The following is a 14300-nucleotide window of genomic DNA, read 5'->3' on the forward strand; positions in this document are numbered from 1 at the left end:
GTTTGACCCCAGTATTCTTTCCTGCCATGGCAGGGGGTCGGACTAGATGATCTGCTCAGGTCCCTTCTGACCCTAGAAACTATGAAACTATAAGAATAATGGGGTGGTGGGATCTTGTCCCTTATCCCATTCCTACCATTATTTTAAATGGAACCTTGCAACCCAGTTGGTGTTGCAAGGTTCACATCCAGGGGAGCCCAAGGGCCTCCCCACTCTGTGGAATGTAACCTGTCCAGCACAGCTGGTTGGTTACTTGGCACTGCAGCTGAAGGGTAAGGCAAGCACCATGTGGGGAAGTGGTTGAGGTGCTGGGTTGCATGGGGCTCACTGTAACCCAGTACCTCAACCCACCTTCCTCTGCAGCTCCTGAGGGACCTCTGGAGCAAGGCAAGCAATGTGGGTTTCAGTGAGCCCTGTGGCTTGCCGTGACTTTCTGCCCAGCTGATGGACTCCCTATGCCTCAGCAACCTGAAAATCATGCAGTGCAGCCCCATTCAGGGCTCCACTGCTTGCCTGTCAGCAAGCCCTACCATGCTGTCTGATGCTGCCTGCAAGGCAGGGCTACCCAGCTGCATATTCGGTTTATGGCATGATGGAAGCCAGCCATAAAAATGTTGTATAAAACATGGGGAACATTTCTGTGACTGGTTTCTCATTTTCTATGCCATTAATTCCCTGATTGTATGGCAAGGTTACTATTTATAGCATGATTATCACCTCAGTTGCATTGTAAGTTAATGCCTGTCAGGGACATGAGTTTCACTTAAATTAGGTCTGTCAAATTCAAATGAGTTGTTGAGCTTGATCCAGACTGCAGGGCTTCCTCTGGGCCAGATCCTGAACATCTCAGGCCAAATAACCCACCTCTGGATCCAGACCTTGGGGCTTCTTGCAGCTATTCAGAATTATGAATACATTGATCTCAGAGTAGGTTTTTCTTACCTTTATCTTAACCAATATTTTTTTTTCTTTCTAGACTTGGTCAGTTTGCTACAATAGCTGGGATAGACCAATCTGATTTTGGTTTGTTGGGTCATCCTCAGATGAATTCTACTCTTCGTAAACCTGCTAATGCAGCAAAGGAGAAGTCATTTGAAGAAGAAAGACAAGAGCACACAGTGAATAACAAAGTAAGTGTTGGAGGGGGGAAAGCTTAAAAAAAATTGCAATTAGTGCCCTTCATACAGTTAATGTGTCTTGGCTCCTATCCTGTTCTACGTGGCAGTGATATATTAGTGATGGATCCATGAAAATGTTAGTGTTACTGTCCTAAAATAGACTAGCAGAGAAAGGACGTATGTTTTTGTCCAAGTCCATATTAATTGTCCATTTAAGCCTCTCAGATACTACAGGTCAGACAGAATGTTGTGTATCCTGAATATCTGGCTAATATAAATTGAAATACTGAAATATCCTGTAATACTGATAAGATTAGGCTCTGCAGCAGGCTGCAAAAGTAAATTTTGTGTAAAGGGAAGTGTATACTGGATCCAAAACCTCTCTAAAATGCACAGATTTGAGGGCTGTCAGATTGTGTGTTCCACGTCCATGTTAAAAGCGCTCCAAATTATTTAAAAACATGCTATCAATGCAAAAATCCTGTAGAAGTATCAGGGCAGTGATGAAATCAGGTGGAATCATCTTTAAAATCAGTTGGAACATTAATGTATTGTGATGTTGTCTATCTCTTTTAAAAACTGGTTTCAGTTTTTCTTGAAACTTAATTCAGTATAGTGCAGTCCTGTTTTTGAGGCTAAACACTGAATTTCTGAAGCATATTGTTGCCACTGTGAAAGCAAATTAAGTAAAAGGTTAATCTAGTCCTGCTACTGTCCCACAATGCTATAGTTTTGCAAAATCTCGTAGCAGGCCATGTTAATAATGGTTGGAGATTTGAAAAATGGATATCAGTATGGCATTGCACTTGAACTAGTTTAGGACAATGCTAATTTGGACACCAAGAAGACCTGTAATGATTCTTAAATACTTCAGCATGACTAATCTGGTTTTGCTGAATCTTTTGTGTGTTTAACTTGCCTAATAAAACAAGTTCAGTTCTGTAGTATGGGCAACTTTGAAGATTAAAGGGGCTATGTAAAACAGCGCTAGAATGCTTACTTCTTCTATATTGGTTTCCACAACTATCACTACCCTTTCAAGCTAAACTTTTAGGAAAAACTAAGGGACGTTCTAAATATGCTTTCATACCCAGTTTGTTATATAACGTATTAACTATATACGTAACTTTGTAAAACGACAACAAAATATACAGTTCTTAGAATACTCATAATTACGTTTTTTGGCTGTATTAGTAAGTTGGTTGCTTCATAATTTCAATATGCATCTTTTCTTTCAGAATGCTGATGGAGATATAGTTTCTTTTTCTGGCCTCATCCAGGCCCATGGGCTTGTGAATAATGCCTTTACTGTTTCCAGAGAAATGGAAGGACTTCAGGTTTCTCTTCCACAACAGCAAGGCTTATGGGAAGAATGTGAAGTTCAAACAGATAAGCAGCAAAAGGAAGAAAAAACATCCAAAAGCAGCAGGCTAACATCTTCAGACAAGAATGTCAGACAAAGTGAACAGACAAAAGGGTATTTCTCAAAGAAGCCATCAATTACTAGTCAGCATTCAGTCTCCGAATCTAGTCTTAATCTGAATAGTAAGGGTAGCAAAAAATCCAGTGCTCTTTTTAGTGAAAAAAGTAGAAGCCGATCCTCGAAAAAATATCCACATAGAACAAAGGAAATAGAAATTGCAACTGCTGAAGCCAGAGGAGATCAACATGTACCCAAAACAGATCATTCAAAAAATGACACTATAGGATCTGATTCAGAAATACAAGAAAGTATCCATTCTGTGGCAAGCATTTGAAATGGGTGTGAAGAGAAAGTTCAAAATGTTTTCCTTATAGAGAGAGAAGGAATTTTAAAAGATATTTATATTCCTGACACCTAAACTACTTGGATTGTTTGGCAAGAATGTATGGTTCGAAATTGTATAGAACAGTTCCACATGCTGTTTAGCATTCCTGTTTCATGAACACAAGTTTTTGGCACAGAGTTTTTTGTGTTGGCCAAAAAACAATGATAAATCATTAGAAAGATACCCTTTGGTATTTAGTATGAGATTACAAAGCTTAGGTGATATGTGGGCTGTTGATTTACTATCGGTACAGATTTTGTTAATGAAGTTTTTTGCAAAATAAAATGAAATATATTAATAGTTATGATTTGCCTTGTCATTTGATCACATTTGAAACTATTGTAGTGTTATAATTACATGTACACTTGTGCCTAATACTCTATGATATGTTGTCCCTCAGAGAGATAGTTGAACTCCTAACATTATTGGTAATATTGCATGAAAATCAGGGTGAATCCCCTTGCTATTCAATATTTTTAATACATTGTTTATAAATACAACAGTAGTTTTGTATATCTTTTCTCTGACAGTAATGCATTAAGTAATTTATTTTAATCAGTTGTAATATAGATGAGCCATATACTCTCTGGTTAAATGCAAAGTTTCAAGGAGTTTTTGCTGGTTTCCTTGCACCAGAGCAAATCTATTGTTACTGAACCTATTGTAAATTATCCTGTTTTTGTTTAAGGTCGATTTCTAAGGGTCTTCAAATATTAGCATTCCCCATTGAATTTTTAACTTCTAAGATAGTTATATAGAACAAAGCCAATTTGAGTTGTTTTCCGATAAGAACTTAAGGGGATAGAATTGGGATCAGTTCTGGTTTGCTGATTTGAAACCGGCTAGTGAAGTAATCATCAGATTGGTTTTGTTAAATGAATTGTTTGTTTTGGTCCCATTCCTAGTGGACAGGTGTTGACTAGAAAACCTCATGGCCATCTATTTTTTACTGTGGTTGGAAATTTTATCAATGAGGTGAATGACAGAATGGGCATAGAGCCTGAGAGCTGAGATATATAATATATCCAAGAGTAATAGAAATACCTAGAAAAATAGAATTACATCATTGCTCTAAAGGTTCTCCTGGAATACCATTGGGACACTATAGATTATGCAGCAGGGGGAAGCTCTCTACCTATTTTGTGGGGAAGTATTTAGCAATTGTAAAGTCTGACAGAAGTTTCTTTGATTTTTAAAGGAACAACAAAAACTTGTAATTTGTTTCCAGCAAACTTGTTTTCCCCTCTTATATGGGAAACTGCATTTAATTAAAAATGCTTTTCTACCTGTAATATTGGATGATCAGGGAAGCCATTCTTTCACGACAGGTCATGAGATTGTGTTAAATTGGTTTCAGAGAGTATGTAATGTCTCTTAACGTAAGGAAAGATCCTTAATTTTTCAGGAAAAGAAAGAATACATGTCTATATTCTAGGACCTGATGCTTAGTTGTGAGTTTTCTCATTTTTCAGCTAGCGATAAAAATACAGTATGTTTACCTCTGTGTTTTTTACTTGTATGCTTTTTGTTGTTAACCTTTCATTACTAGCTTTCCCTTCAGGTTGAGCTTCATCTTGTCTTACTATTGTCTGTGCCTAAACAAAACTATTAACTCAAGATCTTGTCCTATACTTCAAACCACAGAACGTAACAAACAAATACCTTTACATATTTATTGTTTGGACTTTAAAATTACCACACATGCTGGATGGACTGGAAAAGGAGTACTTTTTCTTTCGCTTTAGGTTTTGTCTTTTAATTCTTTCATTCTAATATCCTTGATAGCTTCATGGGAAGAGGAAACCAAAATAATCTTTCAAATGGAAACAATATATACATATTTTTAAAATAAAATTTGAAAATGTTAAAGTGTTTTGTGTGTCTTGAGATTTTAAGTTTAGGCCTCTGAATATTAGAAAGGATCTCTCAGAGGCCATGACTTGGATAAGATGAAACATTTTATTCACAAAAATGTATTGGGTACTAAAATAAACAAAGAGATCAAGTCATTGTGAACATTTTAGTTTGATTTTAATAGTTAACTTTTTATGTTTCTGTAACTTAAATTTGGAAACAAATTTTGTTCCAAACTGAAAAAAACAAATCTGTCTAAAATGAGGAAATGAAACATTCTGGTATTCATTTTTTTTCCAATTTTTGAAAACAGGAAATTTGGTCAAAACCAGTCCTTTTCCATAAGCAGTTTGAGTTGTACCAGTTTGGTAGGAGGGTTTAGCACCAAAAAAAAAAAAAAAGGTATTTAATTGACAAATTCTTAACCAAATCTGCTGGAGACAAAAACATCAGGTGATAAACTTGGTGCAAGGGTTTGGGTCCACAAAGGAATTTATGGTGCCTAATACACACTAAAATCAAATACATAATCTGTAGTTGGCCCAAGATGTTTCCTGGTTAGATGTATTATTACTTTCAGGACAAAAATAAGCACAGGTATATGGCTTCTGTGTGCCCTGACAATCAAACTAAAATGAGCTAGAGAGGGTTCCTGTATTAGATGAGTGGAGACTTAGAATAGGCAATTCCAGTACAGCTGTGTATCAAGACAAGTGAAGTGGTCATAGCATAGCAGTAGAACAATGAAAATTTTACAGGTTAACCCCCAGCATCTTAAAATTACCCAGAAGGCCAGAGATGTGTGCATATGTGCAGATATGTGCATTCATTCTTTCTAGGATGTCCTGTTTACCAAATTTGGTGGATGTCTTTTTCACTAGTTTCAGTTTCCAAAACTATTTAAGATTGATACCATTCTTTTGTGCATTTTAATGGTTTAATCTAGAAGTTATGGTCATTTTACAGTGAATCCTGATTTTTGTCTCAGTCATTAATAAATCCATAATGGTTTTCCAGAATAAGAGAAAATTGGTATTGTGTCTACTGATGGAATACTTATGTGTTTAATGAGCCAAATCTACTTTTAAAACTCTGGAATGACATTTTGTTCTGTTGAGCAAGGTAGCACAAAACTGATACCAAAGTCAGAGAGCATTTTAATTCTGGATTGCAGGACTGTTGCGCAGCTAAGCAGTTACACAACTCTGGTAAGTCATCCATGTGATTATATTTATTCTTAATAAAAATTGAAATTTTTGCTATCTGGTTTGAAATTTTAAGTTCTATTAGCATCCTCCATATGATTTGAGACTCTACTAAATTAACATAAGTAAATGGGATACATTGGCCTAGGTTCTAGTTTCACATCTGTCTTATACTTTATCTGATAAATCTGTTACGGGCAATTTTCTCCTGTTGTTTGGTTTTGTTGCAGCAAAAAAAATAATTGCTCAATATCTATTGCTTCACAGTAAAATGATTGAGTGCCTTCACTAGGGCTCTGGATTCTAAAATTAACAGGTACTGAGTGTTGAAGAACTAGCTCTTTAATGGTGTCCTTTAGATGCGAGAGAGTAGGAGATTTTAATTCCTTTAAAGGCACCTTAAAATCTCCTTGCAGGAAACTAGAATTATTTTGCATATCTATACCCTCATGGCATAAATATCCTAGCCTCTAATTCAATATATCCTTTTAAAATATTTGTAGGTCTGTATCAAAGATCCTCATGAAAACCAAATTGGTAAAAACTGTTGTAAACTTGACCTCTTTAAGGTTTATATTTTGTGGAAAGGGGTAAGTTCTTTCTCTTTAAACTTAGTTTAAAATATGTAAAGCTTTTGTTCATTGTTTTCATTTGAGTTTTTAGTTTGAGTTGAATAGAAAATCATTAAGTCTAGGGTGGGATGGCATTTTAGGCTATTAACAGATGTCACCCTTGTTTCCTCTTTGGACAAATCACAAGTATATTCAGACATCCTTGCTGCTTGTCACAGGACAAAGCCCCACAAAAAGTTTGTGAAATAAGAGATGCTAAGCTTGTCCTCTGCTATTGCATAGAAAGTCTGATCATATGTGATAGCCAGGTATCATCCCACAATGCACCACTTCAGTCCCACTCTCAGCCCCTCTTGATCTCTGCCTGTTCTAGTCTCGATGGCAGAACTTTATTGACCAGAGGTGACAGGCCCCATGTGCCTGCCCTTACCTATTAATTGCCCTTCACAACAACTTGCCAGCCATCTCATGCTTGCCACCCACTCATCAGCACTGGAGCCTGCATTCACCTCAAACCCTACCAACCACCGGGGGCCTCCATCCACCTGACCATCTGGCTGTTGGGAGGTCAGTGGACCTATGCACCACCCACCAAGGCAAGTTTGGATCTCCATACCCCCACACACCATCCATCCTTCCTCTACTATAATCAGTCAGTCTGAGTGCAGCATCATGGACAACTGTGGAAGAAACTGGCCCAAGGATAATGTACTGGATCTGGGAGCAACTGGACCAGGGCAAAGGTAGTGAATCAGAACGTGCAGGTTCTCAAGCCATAGAAAATAGGCAGTCTGAATAGATTGTGAAGGCCGTGGTGATCCAGAAACATGACCTTGACTGGATCCAATGCCAGTCCAAGTACAAGGTACTGAGGCAGCAGTTTGTGAGGCAGCTGTATGTTGGGTGTACATAGGGTCCCATGCATCCACTACAAGGAACTTGCCAAATCTTTACAGTCAACAACAGTTGTGCCTGAAAATACAGTGGATATAGCAACCTGTGCCACCCAGAAGAATGCTGAGGACTCTTGACACAACCGTGTTCAAAGATGCACAGCTGTACCTTGCCTCTTCAGATAGGAGACATCCTTGGCACATGCTGTGTCCCTGCACAATTTAATGCACAAGTGGGAACTTCCAGTGGCCCCACCATTCCACAGGGGTCCCCCATAGCAGGAGCAAACACTCCCCAGTTATGTCCCTGTGACCTTTACAATCGTGCAGCAGTGGGAGAAACTTGGTGCATGTGCTGCAGCTATGGCATGCCTGCATTCACAGAATGATGGGTTTCACTTGTGTAGCTTTATAGGATTATTTTTTTACGTTGCATTGTTTACCAGTTCTGCCAACCTTCCTCTTTCACATTTCTGTTGCACTGTTTAATACACGTTCTGCCTATTGTCAAAACTATGGCCATTCAGGAACATGTAAAGTGTCAAAAACAGCTGCTTGATGTGCTGCCTGCCTCTCCCAGCACCATCTGTCCCCCCTTACAGCAGTAACACAGGTTAAATAAACCATTGTATTAAAGTGCTAAGTTTGACCCCTGCAGAACTGCCATGTTTTAGTGGCAATCAAGCTTACTGTCAGTCACCATGTGTTTCTGTTTACTTAACCTGTAGAAAAGGTTGACAAGCCCTGATGAATTAAATGGTTAAGTTATATCCTTTGTGGTGTTGCTATTCTAGTTAAATTTCTAAAGATAACACAAATAAGATGTAGTATCCGACTTTTAGAAAATATGTCTAATACCTTTTTAAAAATGGAAATAGTATAAAACCTAACATGTTTAAACCATCTTCTAAATTAGAAATAAGCCCAGATCAAGAAAGAAAAGATGGAAGATATTATAAAACAGAAAAGTATTGTATCATTTTCATAGTCTGAGTGGATGCATATATTATCTGTAGGCTGAATGGGAAGTGTGTGTATGTAGTAATGAAAATTCCATTGGAAAAAAAATAACTCTAAGATTAAAACGTAAAACAATTTTAAAATATCAATTAGCTCTGACTGTGTCTAAAGAACAGTACAATAAAGTGTCTTACAACTGTGTAGAATAAAGATCAACTTCCAGAGGTTGATAAATAATGCATCTGTCAGACTAGTATTTTAAAACTGTGTTCAGTTTTATAAAAATCAAAGCAGACCAATGTCACCTGTGCTGTTTGTTGGAACACCATAGACATCTCTACATTTATTGCCTGATGGCATAGATCCTGATGATATCCTATGCAATCATGTATTTTGCACATAATACTCAGTTCTCACACGTGCAAATATGCTTTGATCTTTATTTGTTAATGATGCCTAGTAAAATTTTAGAAGTTCTGTCAGTAAAAAATTAAAATCTTGCTGTATGCACTGTGGAAAGTAGCATGATGTAACTGAAAAGGAATTCATGAAGATATGAGTATAAAGAAGTCTAAGTGTTAAATTATGTGATTTCTAGGAGGACCAAGCATCAAGATTTACAGGATTTTTGGTAACTGTGCTTAAGGAATAAGTTTGGAAAAACTTAATTTCAAGTGAACAAAGATTTTTTTTTTTCTTATTTTGTAGTTATATAAAAATGATGAAGAAATTATGAATTCATTATGCAATTTGGATGCAGGTATAGACTATTTTAAACTCTTGATGATTTATTAAAGTTTGACATGTTGAGTTTTTACATGTTTGTTACACCAAGTGCCTGAAATCAATACTCTTACTTTTTGCTATGGGGTACTGAACTACTGACCTATGTATTAAGCTCTTGGGCCTTTTTGTCCCCTTCATTTGAGCTTCTCTGAAATTCTTTTATATGTTTTATAATTGTAAATACACAGTTATGGAAAAATAAAGTCTCTGATCAGGAAAGCTTTTGAAATGAATTCCCTAAGCCTTACTTCAAGTCTCAGTGGGTGTGTCTACATGGGCGTTTTAATGCACAGTAGCCTATTTTACTGTGCATTAAAGCATCACATAAAAAACCCTGCAATTATGCTAATGCACAGTAAAATAGGCTACTGTGCATTAAATGTTACTTTAAAAATGTGCACTTTGGGTACTGCGTGATAGGGCAGCCTAATGCACATTTATTTAGTACCTCATATTGGAGGCACTAAATTTAATGTGCATTAGAAAAAGCATGTTAATGCACTTGTAGACATGCCCAGTAAAATTTGCCAGACCCACTGGCTTGTTGGCCCTAATTTCAGTTCTTTCCTAATGGTCTTATGAAATAGCTGACAGGTTTCTATCTCATGAGCAGTATTTATCTTTTAATAGTGACGTCAGTTTGGCCATTATCATTACCTGCCAGGGACTCTGTACACATTCTGCTGTCTTACATGGGCTGATTACTTGTCAGCAACAGTCAATAAAAAATGTTCCTTCCAAATTCACACTAACCTGACAAAAAATCATTAGAGAGGTTTTAGGATACAACCTAAATAGAAAAGTCATGTTTAGAGAACTGAAGTTATGTCTCAGAGTGGTTGAACCTCCACAGGACTTGGTAACTGGTCCTTACAAACCCAAATCTATCAGGGGTTAATACAAGTCCACTTGGAAGTTCAGGTTCAGCTGTCAATTAGATAAAATTCAGGAGCCATTAGATCAAACAGTCCTGCACACAGTCCTGTATGTAACTTCAGTGTTTTATGCTATTATAGAGATATTGATAGTGTTAATGTCATAAAATGCAACAATAAAATTCTAGCTACAGGTATATATAGCTACATTTTAAAAGCGGATAGATCTGGACTAGGTGGAAACCAGCAAGTGATGACAGGCTTCTCATTCTAAGTCTTTATTTACCTGACAGAGTACATCCCCCCCACCCCCACCCCCAATACAAAATAAGTGATTTTCTTATCTATGGTAAGTAAGTATATTTAAAGGCTTCATCCACTCCCTGCCAAACCACAAAATCAAAAGAATTAGCTAAACCATTAGGGCAACCCTTTGTCTCACAGGAGCTACTATTTTTAACCCCAATGGTTGCATTGAGGCCTTCTCCCAGTAGATCAGAGTTCCAGTAGATTCCTAGCACTTCCTTTCTCTGGAGTAATTATACTGTATACGAGTCAGCCAGACCAAGCATTTGGCTTTGTTTTCTAGATCTTCATGCCTGCAAGCTGCATGTGCAACCTTATCTTAGACCAGTTGGAATAATTGCACCAGTCCATGCCCACTTCTATAATAATGGCCCAAGATAGTGAGCTCTGTCTTCCAATTGGCTGACCAATGTTGGGGGAGGGGATTATACTGGATTATATGAACCACAGGTCTGATCCTGTATGGCATCTCCTATCATCAGATCCCTGCATAGATAGCTCCTGCTTTGAATGAACTTAGAAGTACAACTGGTTGATGGTTTTCATGGTAGTATACCTGAACTAAAATATTTCATACCAACTTTTTGATACTATCAGTAATTTGTTGATTTTGCAAAAATGTTGATGATATTTATTCAAAATATGTATAACGGTTGTTGTTACCAGTGTTTTTGTGTGCAGAAAAACTGAGACAGTGCATTTGGCTAAACAGTGTTTCCCAAACTTTTGACACACTGTTTTTCTGGATTAAAAGTGGCACCATTTTGCAGGCTGAATCTCGTCTGTAGGCCATCCCAGTACTCAGGACCAGTGCAGCTGGGACCCGATCCCATCCATTTTTTGCGGCACACCCTTTGGGAATCGCTGGGCTACAAGAATGTCAGCCCCATGGGTTAAGTTGATGTAGTTAGATGTGCGGTAACTGCATACTGTGAAACTACATATAGAGACCAGTGAGACCATGTCTTATCAATCCTGTGCATGGACCCATTTTATCAAAATTGATTACTGACTGTGCCAAAATCCTTTAAATTTTTGGAGGTCTGTTGTGTATTGATATATAATTTCCATCATTTAAGGATGCTTGAAATAAATAACTTCCATCATTTAAGGGAAATATTATACTGGTGTAAATTACAGCAACTCCAAATATTAAGTAGACTTACAGTAAAATACCTGAGGTAGGGGTGATCTTATGGTTAGGGCATTTAGTTTAGGACTTGTAAGATCTATGTTCAGTTACTGTGTTTTCCAGCTCTGTTAGGCAAGTCAGTGAGCACTGGTTTTACAGAGGGATTTGAGCATTGTGGTGCTCAGTACTGTAGTATATAACTTTTAGACATCTGACTCCCAGTAGGGAGCCTGCAGCCATGAGTTGGGCATCCAAGATCCCAGCACAAGACACGTGGAGAGTTACTTCCGGATGTCATGTAACAGAAGCCTGCATACTGAGTGAGATGCAAGTTAGCTGATAAGAACTGCAAAGGAGACACAAGTGTCTCTGAACCATAGCCTGGTGGTTAAGGCACTCTACAGGAAAGTGGGAGATGTGAGTGTGAATTGCCTGAGGCCAAGGAGAGGGTTGAACTTATTTGAACTCATTGACCTCATTTCAGCTCGTGCAAGTATTTTAACCACGAGGCTAAAGATGGGCCTGACAGCACCAGCTTTGAATGAAGGTGGCTGCATCTTTTCAGCGTTATGCTGAACTCGGTGCTGTCAGTCTGTGGCAGGCATATTTAGCACTTGGCCTGTTGGATTTGGTTTCTGTAGCGGGCAAACTGAGTTATGCTTAGGCTCTTAGTATAACTTTAGGCCTTTCCAGAACTAAGCAACTGAATTGGACAGAGTACCTTATAAAGCACTGGGAAAAAATGAGTGCTGTGATTGGTACGGTGGGCTAACCAGGTACAGTAGTTTCCCTAAAAGGAAAGAAAACCTAAAATGGAATAGGATTGGAGTACCTTATCTAAAATAAGAACCTTGAGGATTGGGCAGTTTGGGATGAGAAAGTTACAAAAGTAGTGGACAAACAAAGAGACCCTGTGTGTTTGTCTTGTCACCAGGAGCGGCCTTGAAATTCTTGCTTTGAGTAACAAGGAATCCAGAAACTAGCATCCCACACATCAGTGGAGGATCTGAAGCCGGTACCACTGAAGGTCGCTGTTGTAACATCTAAGGAACCGCTTGCCAGGTCATATTGCAAGGATAATTATCTTGTAATAAGCCTAAGGGTTACTAATAAAGTTCACTTGATACCAAATTGGACGAAGGGCCATGTCAATCCTTGGGGGTCTCTGGTAAAATGAATCCTGGGGCACCAGTTCCTGAAAGGATTTAGGCAGAGCTTTGCCTCATTTTGGAATCTAACTAGGGGAAAAAGTGCTGAAGAAGATATGCAGGGGTTCTGAGGATTGCATTCTGGGATTTAGGCACCTATATTCTGCCTGTTTCCACATCAGCTGCCAAGTTGTGTTTTTTTTATGGATCTGGGCCTTACACTCTTCTTGCCTCCATTTCCCATCTGTAAAATGAGAACTAACTCTCAGAGGTGTATAAATACCTTAAACACTGTGATGAACTCAGAGACTGTTTTCCAGTCTATTCTAGTTAGGTACCTTTTTTCCTAGCACAGGAGAATTTCATGTGCACTGTAAGAAGATACTGTATAACCAATTAGTTACTTGTAGAACTGGGCTTCCAGAGCTATTCATCATTATTAAAAGAAACCTGGCATACATAAATTGCTTTGGGACATGCTAAAAGGAGAGGTCTAAAAAAAGATAGTGCGGTATTGCTTAAGTAATGGAGTAGGCACAATGGTCTAGAAAATGCATACAATTCTTGCCTCTACCATACTGTAAAAGCTTTTCACACAGACACCCTCTTTGCAGAGATAATGACATATTTTGTGGTATGCTTAATTTATTGGGGCCTATGTGTTAGGACATCCAATTTTCCAAGTGTAAAGAGCTCTTGCACTGTATTGGAAAATCTGCTTAAATCCCTTGGGCCAATTTATTTTATTACCTGGGGGTGGGGTGGGGACTACCAAATATCCAATAGCAAGATATAAAGCATAATTCCTTTCCAAGAACAACCTTCAGTGAAATCCTTACACTTTTATGGACAATGCAAACACCACAGCTATCATTCAATCACATAGACGAGCAGTCCTGGTGCCTGTAGGCACCCGTGATCCAGCTCATCTCTGTACTGATAGGATTGGGTTCTCCAGCCTGTCATGTTATGGCCTATACAGGGGGTGCTAAACCTCTGGCCCATGGGCCAAATGCGGCCTGCGCAGACATCACATCTGGCCATCAGGGCTCCCCATGGGTTGGGAAATTTGGTGGCAGGGGAGCAATGGCCATTATACAGCCAATTATACAGCCACTCTTCCCTGCCTGCAGAAGTCCCAAACCCCAGGCCCCACAGCTGGTCAGAGCTAGGCCAGGTTGTGACCTCTTCTCCAGCAGGGCCAAGCCATAGCCCTTCCCCCTTCTGTGGGTCAAGCCTCTTTCCCCTGTAGAGTTGTGCTGCCCCTGCACCCTTCTCCACATGGCTGGATGGCACCCGCTGCTCCTGCCTTGGGTGCCAGACTGGGGTGACTGTCTGGATCCAGCATGTGGGCTGACTGGGTACTGTCCATCTGGCCCCCTGGGGGAAAAGGTTGAGCACCACCTTGTACTCAAAAAAATCTAGGCACAAAACCTCAGGGTGTCTATGGGATGTCTAACTGCTCCTGAAAGTGGAACATACCTACGTGGGCCAGCGTTTGTGAGCCAGACAGACCCTTGTGAGCCAGACAGTCCATACTGCACATTTAGCTTCATCTGTGAAATCATTGTTCTCTCTCCTTGACTTTTGGTAGTATCATCTGGAAAACAGAAAATGGGAGACTTGGTAACAGTCTTCAAATA

At 38.9% G+C, this 14300-nt stretch overlaps 1 protein-coding gene across 2 annotated transcripts in view; it reads left to right on the forward strand.

The window, feature by feature from the left end:
* The window catches only part of CEP78 (centrosomal protein 78), a 57030-nt gene extending 52233 nt beyond the window's left edge, over positions 1–4797 (forward strand). For both annotated transcript variants that reach the window (XM_019555185.1, XM_019555186.1), the window contains exons 14-15: positions 977–1130; positions 2357–4797. In XM_019555185.1, the coding sequence (XP_019410730.1) occupies positions 977–1130; positions 2357–2875 (673 nt within the window). In that variant the 3' untranslated portion in view covers positions 2876–4797. The remainder of the gene's footprint in view (positions 1–976; positions 1131–2356) is intronic.
* The last annotated feature ends 9503 nt before the right edge of the window (positions 4798–14300 follow it).

This window comes from Crocodylus porosus, unplaced genomic scaffold, assembly GCF_001723895.1.
Source record: "Crocodylus porosus isolate Cpor-Errol unplaced genomic scaffold, CroPor_comp1, whole genome shotgun sequence".
NCBI lineage: Eukaryota > Metazoa > Chordata > Crocodylia > Crocodylidae > Crocodylus > Crocodylus porosus.